This window comes from Ruditapes philippinarum, unplaced genomic scaffold, assembly GCF_026571515.1.
Source record: "Ruditapes philippinarum isolate M1 unplaced genomic scaffold, ASM2657151v2 ctg903_1_1_1_1, whole genome shotgun sequence".
In the NCBI taxonomy this organism is placed as follows: Eukaryota; Metazoa; Mollusca; class Bivalvia; order Venerida; family Veneridae; genus Ruditapes; species Ruditapes philippinarum.
In genome coordinates this window covers 120,937-140,894 of record NW_026854880.1, presented here as the reverse complement: position 1 = coordinate 140,894, position 19,958 = coordinate 120,937, and the positions used below count along the sequence as shown (strand labels likewise).

At 31.1% G+C, this 19,958-nt stretch overlaps 2 protein-coding genes across 2 annotated transcripts; both read right to left on the bottom strand.

Moving 5' to 3' along the window:
- Window positions 1-644: 644 nt before the first annotated feature.
- LOC132741402 (sushi, von Willebrand factor type A, EGF and pentraxin domain-containing protein 1-like) lies at window positions 645-12,024 on the bottom strand. The gene is made up of 9 exons (XM_060729549.1): window positions 11,855-12,024; window positions 9,499-9,672; window positions 8,466-8,639; window positions 7,373-7,537; window positions 6,184-6,348; window positions 5,067-5,231; window positions 3,926-4,090; window positions 2,414-2,499; window positions 645-1,204 (listed from the first exon to the last, which is right to left on the bottom strand). Exons 1-9 carry the CDS (start codon window positions 11,961-11,963, stop codon window positions 1,091-1,093), a joined length of 1,317 nt encoding a protein of 438 aa, XP_060585532.1. The 5' UTR covers window positions 11,964-12,024; the 3' UTR covers window positions 645-1,090.
- Window positions 12,025-12,793: 769 nt separating this feature from the next.
- Window positions 12,794-19,465, bottom strand: LOC132741404 (uncharacterized). The gene is made up of 7 exons (XM_060729551.1): window positions 19,396-19,465; window positions 18,574-18,745; window positions 17,916-17,979; window positions 15,758-15,896; window positions 15,206-15,333; window positions 13,163-13,307; window positions 12,794-12,978 (listed from the first exon to the last, which is right to left on the bottom strand). The coding sequence occupies exons 1-7, from the start codon at window positions 19,439-19,441 to the stop codon at window positions 12,794-12,796; spliced, it is 879 nt and encodes a 292-aa protein (XP_060585534.1). The 5' UTR covers window positions 19,442-19,465.
- Between the last annotated feature and the right edge of the window lie 493 nt (window positions 19,466-19,958).

Genomic DNA, 19,958 nt, shown 5'->3' with positions numbered 1-19,958 from the left:
TATATTTTGTTACAAAGAAATTTCAATTTCAATATCTATATTGTTCATTGTAAGCTGACACATTTGATACAACTTTTTGCCTTTTAGAGAGTCAAACAAATAGATTTCAAAAGCATATACTTTATATATTGATAACTCTACTCTATAGATATCTTACAGTGTATACATTGTTTATGTCACTGAAGTAAATACACATATTCATAGAGATGTCAATTATATACTTTTTGTAATGAAAGCTAAGTTTATTTTCCTTTGTAAAACTATTCACTACACTACACATGACTTTATAAGTAATTTCGTTGTTAACCAAAGAAATGTCCGGTCTTCAAGTCTTTTTAAGTGAAATGAATGATTATAGACACGAGTGTCCGGCGCATAGACAGTTCCGTAACAAGTCAAAGGCCATCCCCAAGACCCCTTCTAAAAACCTTGAAGTTCAAAAACATTATGTGAATGAAATTTTTGAAATCACAATAAATAAAATTGTTATGTCACATATCAATATCAAAATATACAATAAATTTATATCAAAGAGTACAACTCTCAACTGATTGTTCCCTGAAATTGTGCACTTGACAGGCATAACGTCATCATGTTTAAGAAAATGTTACAAAAACTATGACAGTTTCTAGAAAAAAAATGTAATTAAATGATCTTGGGTTTTCATAAAATGTTAAATATCAGATCGTTCGGCAGTGTCCTTTGGAAAAGATCTGATTGCATTATTGTAAAAATGCCAAACTGGAGCTAACTTGAAGATTTTAAATTGGACCAATCAGATATCCAAAATAAAACTTTACAGCAAACCTTTGCTTCGTTAATTTTTAAACGTCAAAATCAATTCGAACGTACATATGTATGTTTACTGGTTAGAGCAAAGGGTTCTTTCCAGTGAGATACGTGTGTGCAGGGACGGGTCTCGATTACACCGACGTTTAAAACTTGGTAAGTTAAAAATTGTAAGAACATGTTATTGGTAAAATACACAAAATGAACCAAACAAATAAGGAAGTCGCTATAAGGTATTAAATGTGTTGCTGCAACGTAAACTCAAAACAACTATAAAGTAATAAGCTGGTCCCTTTAAATGCTATACTGTTATAACGTTTAACTTGCCTCGAATATTGAGATTCCCTTGAAGAAAGCCGTATTCAGAGCTAGAGATGATTTCAACAAGGTATCCTTTATTTGACTCGCAATCATTCTGCAGAAGAAAAAACAACTCCATATATTTATTATTTTAAATAAACATGTATGTGTCCTATTATATTTTAGTACAAAAGTTTGACGTCACTATTTGTGATCCATTTTGTTTCTCTCTCTATTGTTTTCTGCGAGAGATTGTGCCAAGAAAATATAGCAAAGTAGCTTCAAATGTATAGAACTTGTGTCATCTATTTGATACATGTAAATATATCTTGTGAGAATTTAGCTATTACTATTTAATTTCGCTGAAAACCAAAGTGTCTTTACTCGGAATTGTGACCGAGACGGAAAGATAATTATGAACTTTTTGATATCAGTTTTAGATTTAGATTTACATTTGCTTTTGCTTATAGTTTACAATATTTCGTGTGCCTTGTCATGGAGAATTTTTATATTCAGGTTAGCGATTTCAGTGCAATCATTTCCCTCTTGTTTAAAGTTCGAAAATAAATGATATGCGGAATTTAAATGTTTTGCCTTATAGTAGAGTTGTTTCATAACGATCTGAAGACACGTTTTGCCCACTTTAAAACATTATGAAAAACTATTTTAAATTGTTAACATTAAAAACTTATCAAAAATATGTTAACGTACCTAATTACAGAAAGTGACATTTATAATTAAGAATAAAAAGCTGTCATTTTTACAGTCAAACTAATGGTTTATGGGAACTTGCATTTAGTAATTCATTATTACAATTTCTTTGGTTGAATTAATGTTTGCATTTGTTGCTAGAAAATCTTATCAGAGTTTTTCAAGATAGATGTATGTTTGTACTTTAATTTTATTTTTGTCTGTAAAAATGCTACAGCGATAGGAGATATGGTTGTTTTTAAAGGAAAGAAATATATAGCAAAATATTGAGTTAATATTATTGTATATCTACAGCACTGCTTGATAAATAAAATGTTATAGTCGTAGTATGTTATCTTTAAAGAATACTGAACGTTATTATATTTTTTAAAGAACTTATTTAAAACAATATCTTTCTAAATATCTTCAATTAAGCAGACATATTTTATCCTTCAAACTGATTACACTGCCCACGTTAAAATGCACTTAGGTACAAAAAGGCTGTTTTGCATGGAATGTACGTTCTTATATTCATTTAGGAGCCAGTGTTTCTATAAAACATGTTGTAGATGGAGTATATTATCAGTTGGGCGAACTGCTAAACAGTATAGGATAATTAAAGAAATAACATTACTTTGGCAATTTCCCATGTCGTCGCATTTTCTACACGCAGATAACAACTATTTTCAAATCTGCTCCATCCTCCAGGACATTCAGGAACTAAAAGTAAGCACATAACAACAAAACAACATTGAGAGCATTATTAAGGTTGGTGAAGAATTACAATGAGATATACAAATACAATGAGCAGTTAGGCGTAAGTTTTTACAACCATATTATCAAACACTTTATATATCAATTAAAAAAAACGTATTGATAGTTTATTACGGCGCTAAATTTGTAATACATGAAATATATTTACATATTTCAGTAAAAGTTTAAAGACTTTATAAAGGACAAAATAATGTCAATTATTAATATACATTAAACTTTAAAAGTTAATTAATAAATATTGAGAATAAAATCATGAAGATAAAAATTTTCAAAAATAGGTTAAATAATTAACGTCATAATAATGATGATCTTCGATCATTTGGCCTATACACGATTTGAATGTGTCATTCATTTGGTGCAATTTAAGCAAAACAAATTGAAAACTGCAAACTATAAGAACGTGTGAAAATAGGTAAAAAGATTTGAAAGTTGCGTAATAAACCATTCTTGTGTTCTTGAGAAGACTTTCATTTATTTAATATCATACATATTAGTAAGGAGTGTTTGGGAAACAATTATCATGTTAAAGATCACTGTGAGCTTCAACTTTTAACGTCATGGATCAAAAACCTTATGTTTTTTTCTGAAGCGTTATCCTATTATGAAGTTGTATTTCCCTGTCCAGATTTTAATTCTTTAATGTTGTCCAAGAGGTACATTTCTGTAAAGCTTAATATCAAACTTCAATAATACGGGGAAGGCAAAGGTCATGTCCGCGAAGCGGGGCCTAGCTTTAACTTGCACGGCTATGGACAACACGTAAATATTTTTTTCTAAAAATCAAATGAAAAAAACAAAACAATAACAAAAAAAAACAAAAAAACAAAAACAAAAGAATTCAAAAATATAAAGATTGATTAATCAGTGAAATGTTCAATGTCATATCTAGTTGGGCGCCGACATTTTAAACGAAACACTATAATAATAGGCAGAGTATTCCGATTAAGGAACAATCGCAACTTTTCGGCTTAAAAAATAATCGTGGAGGTGTTCGATTGAAAACAGAAGTGGTGAATTAAATACCAAATTACACCTTTTTTTACAGAAACTGTTAAGTAAAATTGTAAGCGATTTCCCGCTCAAAGGCTTTGCCAAATTTTATATAAACGTAAGAATTAAATGAATTAAATTAATGAATGACACAATATATGGGCGATAATAAAAATGAATCTCATATAATGTGAACACATATAAGGTAATAAAGTGTCATTCTTGATCTTTTTCAAATATTCTATACAATAATACATATACCTCAATTTTAACTCATTAACGTCCGGGATTACATTGCAGTAAAAAATACACATTACAAATTTATTGACAAAAATTCCGAATATTGATAATGATTGAAATTGATAAAAAAAATAAAATTTACCTTTAATAGAACATCTTGGTGGAGTTTCCCAACTGCCAGTGTCAAGGCAGCTAATAGTCCCGTTTCCATCATATCCACTATCACAGACCAGAGAAGCGGTTGATCCAAACGTTGTGGCACTATAGTTCAAATTACCATTGGTCACATTTAATGGAGATCCACAGTCTGAATAATGGTTAAATTCATTAGTTACATTTAAAATTGATATCATTTCGTAAAACATAGTTGGGGAAAATGGTTTATATTTACCGTAACGATGAACAAGAATACCTAGAATGAAAATATTCCTCAGTATATTCTATTGACAGCGAGTGGGGCATGAGCGAAATCATCGTATATTGAACAAAGAATAGCTGCTTTATATTTTTCCCGGAACATTTTATCCTATTTCCGTACACTATTCATATAAAAATGGCATAATTTTACCGTTATTTTGTTTCAAAAGTAAACATTATCAGACAGAGCTAAATACATTTCAATTTATATTTCATATAAACTCGTCAAAATGTACATATACAGAAAAGCTTGTAGTATTTTAAAAATCACGAATTATATCAAACATTTTAACAAGGACAATCTACTGTTTCCTATTGTACCCATGGCCACATAAAAACCAAATTGTAAGCGCGCACATACTGACAAAGGACGACTAGTGGTAAAAAGCTTGTTAAATTACACAGGACGACCAACGGTAAAAATCACAATAAATCGCATAAAGATTGTTGTTCTTTGTTGAGCTACAAATGTGAGTGGAATGTGCATTGGTCAGCTAAAACAATACAAGAACAGTCTTTTGATAGTTCAGGGGCCGATTGATTAATATATAACATTTTTGTAAGGGATAAGGAGGAAACATATATTGTGTTTAAGGTCCCTGGGACATTTAATCTTAAACGTCATGAAACAGAATCAATTTTTATCAGTAGCGTTATTCTATCATGAAGTTGTATGTTCCGGTTCCAGATTTTATTTTTTTAACGTTCCCTTTTTTCGAATCACCTACACAGAAACAATTATAAAATACCTTTATATATCATTAACTCCCGGGCTTATATTTTAATCAAATGTTTATATAACCAATGCATTGACAAAATTTCTTAATATTAAACAAAGTTTGAAATTGATAAAAAATAAAATTTACCTTTAATAGAACATCTTGGTAGTGTTTCCCAAATGCCAGTGTCAAGGCAGCTTATTGTTCCGCTTCCATCATATCCTCTATCACAGACCAGAGAAGCGGTTGATCCAAACGTTGTTGCGTTATAGTGCACTTCACCATTGGTCGCATTGAATGGAGACCCACAATCTGAATAATGGATTAATTCCTTAGTTACATTATGATGTTAAACATAGGTGGGGAAAATGGTTTATATTCATTGTAACGATTAACTAGAATACCAGAATGAAATTATTCCGCAGTATATTGTATTGACAGCGAGTGGGGCATGCGTGAAACAATCGCCCAATTAACTAAGAATAGTTTGTTTTTGTTTTTTGTTTTTTGTTGTTTTTTTTGTTTTTTTTTTCTCCAAAAAAAAACATTATTTTATCTGTAGCGTTCTCTTATCATGAAGTTGCATTTCTTTTGTTCAAGATTTTAAATCCAAGAAGTACATTTCTGAATAGCTAAATAAAAAACTTCAATAATACGGGAAACCAAGGGCCGTGTCCGCGTAGCGTATCCACACTTTGCCTGAGACGTGTGCATCTAAAAGAAAATCATATAAAAAGGAACAATTCAAAAATATACAGATCTTTAAATCAGTGAGGTTTTCAGTTTCATATCTAGTTGGACGCCGCCATTTTGAATGTATAACTATGATAATAGGCGGGTATTCCGATAACGGCTTAAATTGTCCTTTTCGGCATAAAAAGTCGTCAATGTGTTTCGAGTGAAAACATAAGTGGTACATGAAATACCGAATTACATCTTTTAAACGGAAAATGTTAAGTAAAATATGAACAATGCTTTAACCGACTTTTTGGCTCATAGGCTTTGCAAAATTTGTTTTTAAGGTAAAAACATTACAGAATGACACAATATAAAAATGATAATATAAAACACATATTTTGTAACATACCTATTAAGTATTACGGTATAACCCTTGATAGATCGTTTTTAGATATTCTATACAGTCATACATATAACTCATTAACGTGCAGAATTCCATTGCAGTAAAATATACACATTACTTATTTATTGACAAAAGTTCTAAATATTAAACAAAGTTTTAATTGATAAAAAAATTGAAATTGACCTTTAATAGAACATCTTGGTGTTGTTTCCCAACTGCCAGTGTCAAGGCAACTTATTGTCCCGTTTCCATCATATCCTGTATCACAGACCAGAGAAGCGATTGATCCAAACGTTGTTTCGTTATAGTGTAAATTACCATCGGTTACATTTAATGGAGACCCACAGTCTGAATAATGGTTAGATTCATTAGTTACATTTCAGATTTATATCTTGACGTAAAATATAGGTGGAAAATTGTTTATATTTATTTAAAAAGTAGCTGCTTTATATTTTTCCCCGGAACATTTTATCCTATTTTCGTACACTATTCATTTAAAAAACGGCATAACTATACCGTTATTTTGTTTCAAAAGAAAACATCATCAGACATAGCTTCATACACTTTAATCTATATTTCATATAAACACGCCAAAATAAATATAGTAAGGCTTGTCAGGTTTCTAAAAGGACGAATAACATCAAACTTTTTCACTAGGACACTCTACTGTTTCCTATTTTACCCATGGCCACAAAGAAACCAAATTGTAAGCTCGCACGTACTAACACAAAATGACAAATGTTAAAAAATCATGAAAAATCAAACAGGACGACCAACTCTAAAAAATCACAAAAAATCATATGAAGATTTTTGTTCTTTGTTGAGCTACAAATGTGAGCGGAATCTGTCTGGTCAGCTAAAAAATACAAGAACAGTCTTTTGATATCTGAGTGAGACACTCAGGGGTCGATTGATTTATATTTATTTTTTTGTAAAGAAATGGGAGGAAGCATATATTTTGTATAAGATCCCTGGGACTTTTAATCTTAAACATCATGAAACAGAAAATATTTTTCATCAGTAGCGTTATTCTACCATGAAGTTCGATGTTCCTGTTCCAGATTTCAATTATTTAACGTTGTCCTAGCGGTACAACTTTTAAAAAGATGCATATAATGTTTCATAAAATAACATAAGACAAATATTGGATGAAAAATATATAAAGGTGATATACAAACATAAGATATTAGTACAATACCTATAAGGTAATACGGGGACAGATATTTTTTCGAATAGCCTATACAGTAACAAAAAAAATACATTTATAAATCATTTACGTCCGGGCTTATATTGTAGTTAAATGTATATTTAACAAATGTGTTGACAAAAGTTCTTAATAATAAAGTATGATATTGATAAATTAAAAATTGACCTTTAATAGAACATCTTGGTGGTGTTTCCCAACTGCCAGTGTCAAGGCAGCTTATTGTCCCGTTTCCATCATATCCTGTATCACAGACCAGAGAAGCGATTGATCCAAACGTTGTTCCGTTATAGTGCAAATTACCATTGGTCACATTTAATGGAGATCCACAGTCTGAATAATGGTTAAATTCATTTGTTACATTTAAAATTGATATCATTACGTAAAACATAGTTGGGGATAATGATTTATATTTACCGTAATACCTAGAATGAAAGAATTCCTCTGAATATTTTATTGACAGCGAGTGGGGCATGCGTGAAAATATCGTTCAATTTACTTTAGATAGCTGCTAAATGTTTTGTTTCCTATTTCCGTATACTATTCGAATGAAAAAAGCATAATTGTACAGATATTTTGTTTCAAAAGTAAACATCATTAAATATAGCTTGATAGGCTTTATTTGTGTTTCATACATACATGTCAAAATGTATATAATATCGTGTTTAAAACGGACTTAATATACACATTTCAATATACTTTGGAACGTTGGAAAATATATATCTCACTCGATATTCTGCCACGCGAGATATCAGATTGCTCGTAGCAAAAAAACACAGCCTCAGAGAGCTACTTCAACATGATATTCTGTATAAAAAATCTATCTAACAGAAAAGAAATAATTAGTAAGTCTGATTTGTTATTTCTTGTTTGAACTGCAAGCTAACTAATAGGTAAGATTGTTAAAGCGATAATTTTATGGTTAATTTTGGCAGAAATATGCCACCATAAATAATAATAATAATACACATGTAATAATAATAATAATAATAATAATAATAATAATAATAATAATAATTCATTTTACACCTTTCAACATTCTCCAAAATATCATATGCATTCTCGATATTTAAAAATCATTATTGGTAACAAAATGGAAAAAAAAGTTGATTATTTTGTCAAGTTACTGAATTCATGGCATTAACGAGTCCTAAAGTCTGAGAAATAAAAACAAGTCAACAGTTTATGTTGAACAGATGATGTGTTTATAGCATTTCCGGATAAATCATGAAGAAATAAAAAAATATGCGTTGAAAACTACCTTTGATTTTGCACCTTGTTTCTTCCCATTTCCCTGTGTTCAAGCAAACTATTTTCTCTTGATTTGGTTTATACCCTGGAAAACATTTCAAAGTTGCTGTTGCCCCAACCGTCGATGTCGACTTATTGTCAAGGACTACTTTTCCTTTGCGAACGTTCTCAACTGGTCCGCAATCTGACGATGTTTTAAAAAAACAATGAAAATCATTTTCAATTAGACATTCTGGCAAACCAAACGTGGACTTCCATATTCCTGCATGGAAGTTCATTTAGAAATTTATGGTAATATTACAAAGTAAAAGAGCGTATTGTTATAACGTTGTTTCCGAGTTGTCTTCTTCAAATGTCTAATTCAAATGATTGTCTTATGTGAAATCTAAAGGTAACATTCTCTGTGGAAAGTTCCAATCGAAACTTGTAATATCTGTATTTAATGGCAAGGATGCCATTTTTAAATAAATTATTTTCATTGATATTAAATAGAAAAAGGATGGGCACAATAAAAGAAATAAGGTAATTGTTATCGCATTGTCAATATTTCATGAATCTCACTAGACGAAGATACGAATTAATTTCTTGATCTCATTTAAATTATCATATAGAAAGCCTGCTTGCAAATGGTACGAAAATATATCGAATATACAAACCCTTTCGATATATAAGTGTTTGATTGGGGAAAAACACTCCTGCCAAGCCATTTAATAAAAACGATATTACACTAGAGTAATGACACTTTAACGTGACGTCATTTGCGCTATATGGAAACATAGCGTTTAAGCGCGCTAATGTTAGCGTTAGAATATGGGCGCGTCATTGAAAAATTACTCATTTTAATAGTTTCCTGTTCTTATTTCATATATGTGATAAAAAGAATATTATATTCGTGTAGATTCAATAATAAATTTAATGAACGTGTTGAATAAAACAATATTATGCTTGCCAGAGACTCGCATAATATGATTTTATTCAACTCGTTCAATAAATTTAGAATTAAACTACACTCATTCAATATCCTCTATGTATGTTATTAATACCTTTTATTTTGCAACTTGATTTCCCCCATTTTCCAGTTTTTAGGCACTTTATTTTTTCGCGACTTGCCTTATAGCCAGAATCACATTCAACTGTCGCTGTTGCCCCCATTGTCGATGATGATGCATCGTCTAAGTTTATTTTCCCATTTTGGATTTTGTCAACGGTTCCGCAATCTGTAATTATCAGATTAAAAAATGAGTGAGACTTAAATATGGATTGGAGCACCACACTATATACCGTATTCCGGTATATACCGGGCAATTTTTAATGCGCTTGAATCATTAAATGCTAAAATCTTGCCTTTTTACCAAACGGAATGAACTTTAATAGGTCTAATTCATCTTTTTACACCGAATTATGTATGATAATGAATGAAAAATGTAAAAATCGGCGAAAAAAACTATATTTGTTTATTTTGGGATCATGATTTCTGCAAGCGTCTAGAGGTACTGCTTCAATCCTGTATTGAGTTAAATCCTTAAAAAATAAGAAAATTTTCCCATTTTGGATTTTGTCAACGTCTGTAATTGTCAGATTTAAAAATAACAAGCATCTTTATCTCCTTATTAGTGCTAATTTATACACATTTGAAAACTATAAGATATTAAACAAATATTGATAAGTATGTAAAAGGTATATATAAATAAATATGATAAGTATAAAAAAGAACTATATGTAACTTAATTTACATGATAAACTAAATAATAGAAACACTTGTGTTTAATAAAAAAAATCGTTTACATGTTTATACAGTACCAACGATTAAGAGATACAACAAATATAAAAAATAAGAAGAAAGAAAGTATATAAATGTAATACACATTTGTATGCTAATGGTATAAAACCTATGTCTGTTGTTATGTATGCAACATATTACATGTATATAATTTATATCTGACCAGTTGGTATTTCCAATATTATCATTGTTCTATTTTTAGAACATTAACTACATGTATGTACTAGAACTTTCTTAACTGTTGTAGAAAACTCATGCATTATATTTAGATAGAAACTTCTGGAATGTTCTTTATAGTTGAAGTTGCTAGATTATGATTACTTTAGAACATAATAGACCTTTCTGGAATTTTCTTAGTTAATATATATAAAGTGACATTTTTTTCATTACCTTTACCTTTTTAGTCATCAGTGATCTTTTAAGTCATCAATATATTTGGAGTATTATTCAACTTGGAAATTAAGTGATTTATTGGAGCTTGGATTATTAATTATTCTTGTGGATTTTATTGTGGGAATTTATTCTAAAGTGTTCTTGGATTTAACTTGGATTTAACTGTGCTATTGAAAAAGGATCATTCCAGGATCAGACTAGACATTTGTAATTTTTAAATGGACTTCAGGTATTTGTTAAGATAATTTGTTATTTTATTTTTCTTTAATAATTTTTCTATAATAAATTTGTTATTGTTACAAGTTTGTTGCTGGCTTTTCTTTCTCGTTACGCCTGGCTCGTAACACTGTATATATTTAGTTATAATGCATATGCCTTTCTGGTACATATTACTATGGCCCAGTATAAACAGTTTTTGGGCTTCAACAGAGTATAGGTCACATGGCAACCCTTTTAAGTCTCTTAGATTCGATACTGCAGGGTTCGAAATAGATATCCCTGAAATTAGTGCCAACTTTTACTAATGAAAATATTTTTTAATTTGTATGTAGCTTACAGTAGGAAACACAATCATAAAAACATAAGATCTTTGGTTTCATTGTCGTTTGCAAATTATTCAGTCATTTGTTTGATTTCTTTGATTTCCTTATCAGTTACAAATAATTGATCATTTTAGTGATTAGCTTGCCCGTGCATTGCCTTGTGCCCTGTCCCGTTTTTGTGTGGAGCCCGTCTGGGCTCCTTGCCACTGGTTCTTGTTGCAGGTTTGTGCGGTGATTGCGTACATTGAACACTGCCTTTCCTTGTTGATATTGTTTATCATTTTTAAATACAAAATATAATATAATTCTACGATGGGGAGACCTACTTTCCTGAGCAATAACAAATCAAATGTTGTTAAAAGATCTTTTCCCAAGTATTTTCTTTTTGCCGATTATAAGACCTTATTTTGTTTATAACTTGTCGATCGATCATTGTGACCAGCTTCCTTGGAATACTTATCTATCAGTCATTAATAACTTTGCCGCAAGTAATCAAGAGAATCAAAGAACTTGCGCTGGCTCGCCACAAGATCTTACCAGCAGCATCTTAACAAACTAAGCATTGTTACTTATAAACGGCAATCTTTGTTAATTATTGTTTTTCATGTGAGAGAGGAAAGCAATGAAAATTTCAATCGGTATAATAAACACTTTTGATTGTGTAAAACTTTTTTTGAAAAGTACCTTTTATTTTGCAACTTGATTTTCCCCATTTCCCAGTTTTTAGGCACTTTATTTTTTCCCGGCTTGCCTTATAGCCCGGATCACATTCAACTGTCGCTGTTGCCCCCATTGTCGATGATGATGCATCGTCTAAGATTATTTTCCCATTTGAGATCTTTTCAACGGCTCCGCAATCTGAAATTGTCAGATTAAACAATAAGAAGCAACAATATCTCATTCTATGTAAATTAAGCATCATAAAGTGCCAATTTGCTACCATTTGAAATATTAAAGAGCAAACAGATATACAACAAATATTGATAAGTATGAGTTTCAATTAATTAATTGATTAATTAATCAATTAATTAATTAATTAATTGTAAAAAACATATATAAGTAATATTGATAATTATATCGTTTTGAAAAGAAACTATTTGTAACATACTGAATTAAATATTATAGATCCTTTTGTTTTGTTTTGTTTTAACAAATCAAAATCAATCTCGTCTACATATATGTACAGAAACAGCGATTTAGAGATACTATAAATATAATAAATAAGAAAAACAAGGTCTACGAGATAGTTGTTATTAGCATCTGTGTGCGAATGATACACAACTTATCTCTGTATATTATTAGTTATAATACAGATGTCTTGTTTGTAATATGGCCAAGTATAAATAGGTTTAACGTCAACGCACCAACACAGTATAGGCCATATGACGACTATCAAGCTTTTACTGGTTACGGAAGACCTCAGCATTATTTCATGAACAAGCTAACACCTGAGTAGAACCACCAAAATCCCGTAAGCTAGATACAGTTGTCAGCTTATTGTTCCTGTAAACTGTATATAATTTCACAAAAACCAGGCTGTTAATCGTTTTCTTCTAAACCTCATACAACTGTCATTTGCTTATATGTCACATAGTGAGAATGTTTGTTATTTGTTATAATTAGCTAGCCCTTACCTTTTAATTCGCAACTTGGTTTTTCCCATTTCCCGTTTTCTAGGCAAACGATTTCCTTTTGAGTTGCCTCATACCCAGGATCACATCTTATAGTTGCTGTGGATCCAATTGTTGTCAGAGATTTTTTGTTAAGCTTTACCTTGCCATTCCGAAAAGTTTTAATTGGACCGCAATCTGATAATGTTTAAATACAAGGTCTGAAGAGTATATGCATTACATGTACAAGATGTTCAAAATGTATATAACAAATTGAATGTTGAAAACGTAGAGAAACAGTGTAATTTAATTGTTTTGAAAAATGTTACAAAATGTAGAACAGGAGAATGGCATTGAAAAAATATTTTTTTAAAATAAATACCAATAATGACCGAGTTGATCCAGTTAACTTGCGGTTTTATGACTGCAATAGATTGAAGCTGTGATGAGCAAGGATCAGATGATGTAACTGCAAGTCCTTGCAGAATTATTTCCTTTTTCTTGGATCCAAACACTGGACTTCCTGGCTAAAATTTTCATAAAATATATCTTTACAATTGATTTCTTAGCAACCGGGTGCAATATCCTTCCAACGAAGCCAGGTAACAGGTGGTTGCACCGAGGCAAGAATTTTCACATCATTCAGATCTGACAGTACATCTTTGTTTTAAAATTGTGAATTATGAATAAGTGTTGTAAATTAGTTCTATAAGAACCATTTCGTATAATATGGTAAATTGATAACCACAGCAAGAATTTTTATGCGAGTCACAAAAAGGAAGAAAATAAAGTGCCGTGTACAAGTCGCCTCAGACCTTTACTTCCTCTTCACAACTAAGTAGCAAATCTTAGATGTAATCATCTTCCAAAACAACTATCTTTTTAAAAAAGTAAGTCTGAAAATACATCTCTTATTTTTTCTCAGGATAAAAGAATGTATCTTAAGATTTCGAAACGGCCATTAGTAATAAGTTTTCTTTAGACATTTGAAATTTCTTATAGGATCTTCCTTAATTAATCACTACGTTTTTATACGATTATTACGGAAGCTTATCAGCCCCTCCACTTATCTAAATGTTCACGTCATGTCAACTTGTTTCTTCTCGTTTTGATCAAAAACATTCCATGAAGACGTTATGATTTATACGTAATATATAAATCTTTCCACGAAGACGTTATGATTAATACGTTATACGTAGAAGTTTCTAAGCATTGCAAAAATGTTGAATTACGTGAGCTATTTGTCAATACGAGTAACGTCTTTGCGTCTTACTAAATATTTCAGCAAAGTCGTGAAATCAAGAAATTTCGACATAATTTTTGTCGAAGAGACAAAAACTTCAAACATATCGAGAAAAATTCAGTTGCAATGCCCAAAAGCTTCTCATCTTTGTCAGTAAATTTAATTGAGAAATGCAAAAACATCTTATCAATGCGAATAAAAATAAGTCGACTTAGCGCAAAACATCTCACCAACTGTAGGCCCTGATACGCTTCCGTATCTAATACGATTAGAAAAAAAATAGAAAAAAATACCACAGTAATTATCTTTGGGCAAGGCATTCTTATTCATATTCAGATGATTACGGAAGCGTATCAGGGCCTACAGTCGGTGAGATGTTTTGCGCTAAGTCAACTTATTTTTATTCGCATTTATGTTTTTGCATTTCTCAATAAAATTTACTGACAAAGATGAGAAGCTTTTAGGCATTGCAACTGAAATTTTCTCGATATGCTTGAAGCTTTTGTCTCCTCTACAAAAATCATGTCGAAAGTTCTTGATTTCACGACTTTGCTGAAATATTTAGTTAGACGTTAAGACGTTACTCGCATTGACAAATAGCGCACGTAACTCAACAAAGATTGTTGCAATGATTTAAAACTTATACGTATTACGTATAAATCATAACATCTTCACGGAATGTTTTATGTATAACGTATTAATCATAACGTCTTCATGGACTGTATTTGGTCAAAACGAGGAGAAACAAGTTGACGTGACGTGAAATCTCTAGATAAGTGGAGGCCCTGATGAGCTTCCGAAGATGATTTTGCATGTCTGAATAAAATTTACTGGCATTGCAACTGAACTTGTATCGATTTGCTTGAGGCTTTTGTTTCTTCCACAACAATCTAGTCGGAAAAAAATTCGCTTTACCGCTTTTTGATTTCACGACTTTGCTGATTTATTTAGTAATACGCAAAGATGTACTCGCATTGACAAATAGTTGACGTAATTCAATAAAAGTTTATTCGCAAAGATTAAAAACTTGTATGTATTACGAATAATTAATTACGTCTTCATTGGGCGTTTTTTGTCAAATCAAGATGGAACAAGTTGTTATGACGTGAAACTTAAGTGGAGGCCCTGATAAGCTTCCGTAGTGAATACTGTTAAATAAAACAATTTCAAATTTCTACGTACTAGACATCTAGCTTTTTTATTCATGTTGCCTTGAACACATTTATGTGTCTCGCCAAAATTACCATCAATTTCTTCCTTCTCACATTGAGTGCCTCTGACATAATCGACTTCATTTGCAATAATTTTATCTGTAATGATACAGTTATAACCAAAGTGATCGGGAATAGAATCGTAAAACAAAGCATTGATCTAATACTTACTCAAGACTTCATTGTTGATAAATTAATATCTATTCCAAAAGTTTATTAATCTCAACAATTTTAGGGGTTAAACCCTTTTATCAAGGAGTTTGTTGTTTATTTTCTGAATCGCATATTAATATTTTTTTCTTTCACTATGTTTCATTGTTGATAACAAATGTATACTTTGAATGACAAAGCCAGGATTTATTTAATTACTTTAGTTCTAGACAAATAATTAAAGCGTTATCTAAATACATTAACGAACGAAGATATCAAAATGTTGTTGAATAGAAGTTATTTTTAACAATTTAATTGAACAGACTTTATACGTATATCTTATCCCCTCGTATTCATTATTTTTATAATTTACCAGAATCGTCTCGATTGAACAGATGAAACTTGTACTCTGAAGAAGGTAACATAGAGTCAGCAAGTTGTGTGAACTTTGTTTGTGTTGGTTCTTTTTCCTTTTTCATCTTAAGAAGGATAAATAACTTTCCCACGGAGTCCTTTAATAGATGATTTAATGACCAACGGTGAAATTACATTTTTATAGCATATGTCAATATTTACCAAACAAAAAGAAAAAAAACGAGAAAAGAATTAAGAGGGTCATGATGGCCCTGAAATCGCTCACCTGTTTATAGGCCCCCAGGGCGGGGCCAAATTTAACCCAGGGGCTTTTTTTTAACAAACATGGTAAACACCCATTTGAAGATATTTCATGATGAATATCTTGCCTCTAGTTGTAAGAAGATTTTTAAGCTTTTACTATACACATATAGGGAAATACAATGACCCCCCTCTGGGCGGGGCTAATTTTGTCCCCAGGGCTTACATTTTAACAATCTTGGTAGTCACTTACAAGAAGATAGTTCATGCTTAATATCTAAACTTTAGTTCTTGTGCTTTTTAAAAGAAGATTTTTCAAGGTTTCAATTTTAACCCTAGGGCCCTTATTTAAACAAATATGGTAGACACCCATTAGAGAATGTTTCATGCTAAATATCTTAAAGGTTTTTTTTAAAGAAGATATTTTAAGTTTTTACTATATACATATAAGAAACATAAATGATCCCCGGGGCGGGGCCAATTTTGACTCCAGGGCCGTTATTTGAACAAACTTGGTAGACACCCACTAGAAGATGTTTCATGCTTGATATCTAAGATCTAGCTATTTGGGCTTTTTAAAAAAAGATTTTTTAAGTTTTTAATATATGCATATAAGAAAAATCAATGATCCCCGGGCGGGGCCATTTTTCACCCAAGGGCCCTTATTTGAACAAAAAATGGAATACATCCATTAGAAGATTTTCATGCTAAATATCTTAGCTTTGGCTCTTAGGGTTTTTTTAAAAGAAGATTGTTTTAAAGTTTTTACTATACACATAAAGGGAAAAACAATGACACCCTGGGGCGGGGCCAATTTTGATCCCAGGGATTTTATTTGAACAAACTTGAAGATGTTTCATGCTGAATATCTAAACTCTAGCTATTTGGGCTTTTCAAAAGAAGATTTTTAATTTTTACTATATACAAATAAGGAAAATCAATGACCCCCCTCCAGGGCGGGGCCAGTTTTGACCCCATGGCATGTATTTGAATGAACTTGGTAGACACTGGCTAGATGATATTACATGCCAAATATTTAAGCTCTACCTTTTTCGGTTTTCAAAAATTAGGTATTTTAATAGTTTTCAGCCGGTTGCCATGGCAACAAGAGTTCTTCTTAGAATTAAATTCTTTGAACAATTTTAAAAGTTGACTACCAAAGGAACATTCCTGTGAAGTTGGATGAAATTGGCTGAGCGGTTTATGGGGAGATTTCGTTAAAAGTAAAAGTTTAGGGACGGGCGGACGACAGACGGACGGACGACGGACGGACGCCGGACAAACGCGATCACAAAAGCTCAAAATGTCACTTTGTGACAGGTGAGCTAAAAATAAACAGGGTATATCATTACCTGTAGCAGATATTCTAGTATATGCATTCTGTTTCTATCATATATCATATAATGCAGTTAGTCCTTAATGTGAATGTGCCCTTATAACTCCTAGAATGTTTTCAATTTAAGATACTAATGAAAAATGTCAGTGTGCGTGATATGTTCATTTTACGATTGGTTTCAAATGCAACTTCACAAATTTGGATTTCAACTTCAATTAAAACGTTCTATTAAGTGCGTTCATGAGATGTAAGACGACTGATTTTTGTTCAATTTCATTAGATGTTTTAACACAAAACAATTCATTTTATTCACAAGGACATTTCAAAGTATTTCTTAATCATCTTTTGCATATCATTTTGTTTTAAGCATCCAAGTTAATCTATTTCAGAAATTCAAATTGAATATGTGTATGCTTTTGAACCTCAGTGTCTCTTTTAAATGTAGTACATATTTGCTACAGTGCGAATGTTTTTAGAAAGATTACCAATTGTCATAACGTTTAAGGTTTCATTAAAATAAAACATAATACGAATAAGAAATTTTACACAAATTCCTCTTAGATAAAAACATCACACTTACCCGGTCTTCGGCAAGAATCTTTCTTGAACCATCTTTGTAAACAATGCTGTATTTTGTAAGCTTGCTAAAATTTAGAAAACACATGACTTGTTGTTAAAGTATATAATCATTCATTTTATTAGATGTTAAGGCCTTTTTTACATATAACTTGGCAATTTACATTTGTTTTATGCTTCTTTGGCAGGCCATATAATCATCCCATCCCATATAGATGAAAGACGTATAAGTCACCATCTACCTCTACTTCAGAGTTGTTTTCTGATCCTTCAGAGATGATTGATTCCAACAATTTGGACAATTGAATACCCCTTAAACCGGTGCTAGATTGCGTGAGGGATGTTGCACTTTTCCCTCAAGAAAAGGCTCATTCAAACCAATTCTGCAATTCCATGTAATTATGCTGCTTTATTACCTTACATTGAAATTCTCCTTTTCAGACAGTTAGATGCATTGGTAAAATATAAATAAGACAAATATAAATGATCATCAAATAATAAATAAATGACAATTCAATATAGGAGAGAACACTGAATAAGCTTTTCATACCTTTCTGTCTGTCCAATCCCAAAATGTATTGTTAAAATATTGTTCATCATTCATAATGAAAATATATCGAATCAATATATTTAAACAAAATTAATATGATAAAATGTCTTACAATTTCTCATCAATGCAGTCAGCAAGGGTAAGAACCCAATCGTCAGAGAGCTGTACACCTGCGCACACCTCGTCATTGCCGAGTTTTATATACAGTAACCAATTTTCTACTGCCTTCAAATTGCCAGCTTTTTGGGGTCGTATCTCTTGTGCCCCGACGCTGTTTATTTGCCCTGCAGATATCATATATAAGAATAATATGTGTGTTATTAAATGATAATATTCGTAAATATTTGTTAATGCATCTCATACCAGACAAGTTAGTTATATTCATAAATTTCAGACTACACATTTTTGTGATTAATCATGTACATGTTTATATATTTTAAATGTATTTGTCATCATAAACTTTACAAATGCAGCTAACAATTGCAATATGTGCTTAGTTTTGTCTATAATTTAAGTTGACTTACAGGCCCAATTGGCCGGTAGTTGACTTATTTTTATTTTTCAAAATATGTTCATATTGTATGTTGCAACACATGTTATTATAATTAAACATTTGTTTTTATCTAACATATAAAATGCACATTCAAAACGTAAATTCCTGTCACTATAATTAAACATTTATCTATACCTAACATATAAAATACATATTCAAAACGTAAATTCCTGTCACTATAATTAAACATTTATCTATACCTAACATATAAAATACACATTCAAAACGTAAATTCCTGTCGGATTATCAATCAAGTAATTGAGTGCTGTTACCCGCTTCTGAAATAAAAATAATATTATTCTAAAGTCAATTATTTCTTAACTATTAGACGAAAATATAAGTATGCGTAAAGTAATTATCATGAACAATGAATATACTTACATAGAATGCACATAACAATAATGTTCAAAACACCCATTTTGTCCATACGTGTGTGTATAAACTAATGAATAACTGCCACAGAGTCTCCAGACAACATTATTTATACATTCTTTTCAGCATATCAGCAGAATAAAATGCCTTAAACCAAATAATTTATATCAAATAATTGCTTTTTAATTGAATAATTTTTTTTTCTTTTTTTTCTGGCGACATATCAAATTCTACAAAGGTTCAATTTTCGGACACTGAATGTGTCATTTAATTAGTAAACGTTGCAATAATATCTATTTTACAGACCAACGTGGACAGTACCTTAAAATCTATACCACGTTTGTTCCTGCAATTAGTTTTATAAATTCTATTCCACTGCCAATTATTATTCTATTGGTTTTGTTTCTTTTTTTATTTGTAAATTAAATTTCCTTGGACCATTTCGTTTTGAGTTCAAACTCCGTCAAGAGCAAGCCGTTGTTTCCTTGGGCTACAACCTTTACACCATTGCTCAATAACGGTTGGTTTCAGGAACGGATTCGAGAGTGTTACTCAATCGGATGTATTGCGAA

Excerpts from the sequence above, each read along its gene's own strand:
- LOC132741402 (XM_060729549.1), bottom strand. The coding sequence starts at position 11,963 with ATGGGGGCAACAGCGACAGTTGAATGTGATCCGGGCTATAAGGCAAGC. Across the intron at positions 9,673-11,854 it reads ATCAAGTTGCAAAATAAAAG|ATTGCGGAACCGTTGACAAA; the intron begins GTACTTTTCAAA and ends TGATAATTACAG. Across the intron at positions 8,640-9,498 it reads ATCAAGTTGCAAAATAAAAG|ATTGCGGACCAGTTGAGAAC; the intron begins GTATTAATAACA and ends AAACATCGTCAG.
- LOC132741404 (XM_060729551.1), bottom strand. The coding sequence starts at position 19,441 with ATGGACAAAATGGGTGTTTTGAACATTATTGTTATGTGCATTCTAT. Across the intron at positions 15,334-15,757 it reads GTTCAATCGAGACGATTCTG|ATAAAATTATTGCAAATGAA; the intron begins GTAAATTATAAA and ends GTATCATTACAG. Across the intron at positions 13,308-15,205 it reads ATAAAAAAGCTAGATGTCTA|CCAGGAAGTCCAGTGTTTGG; the intron begins GTACGTAGAAAT and ends TGAAAATTTTAG.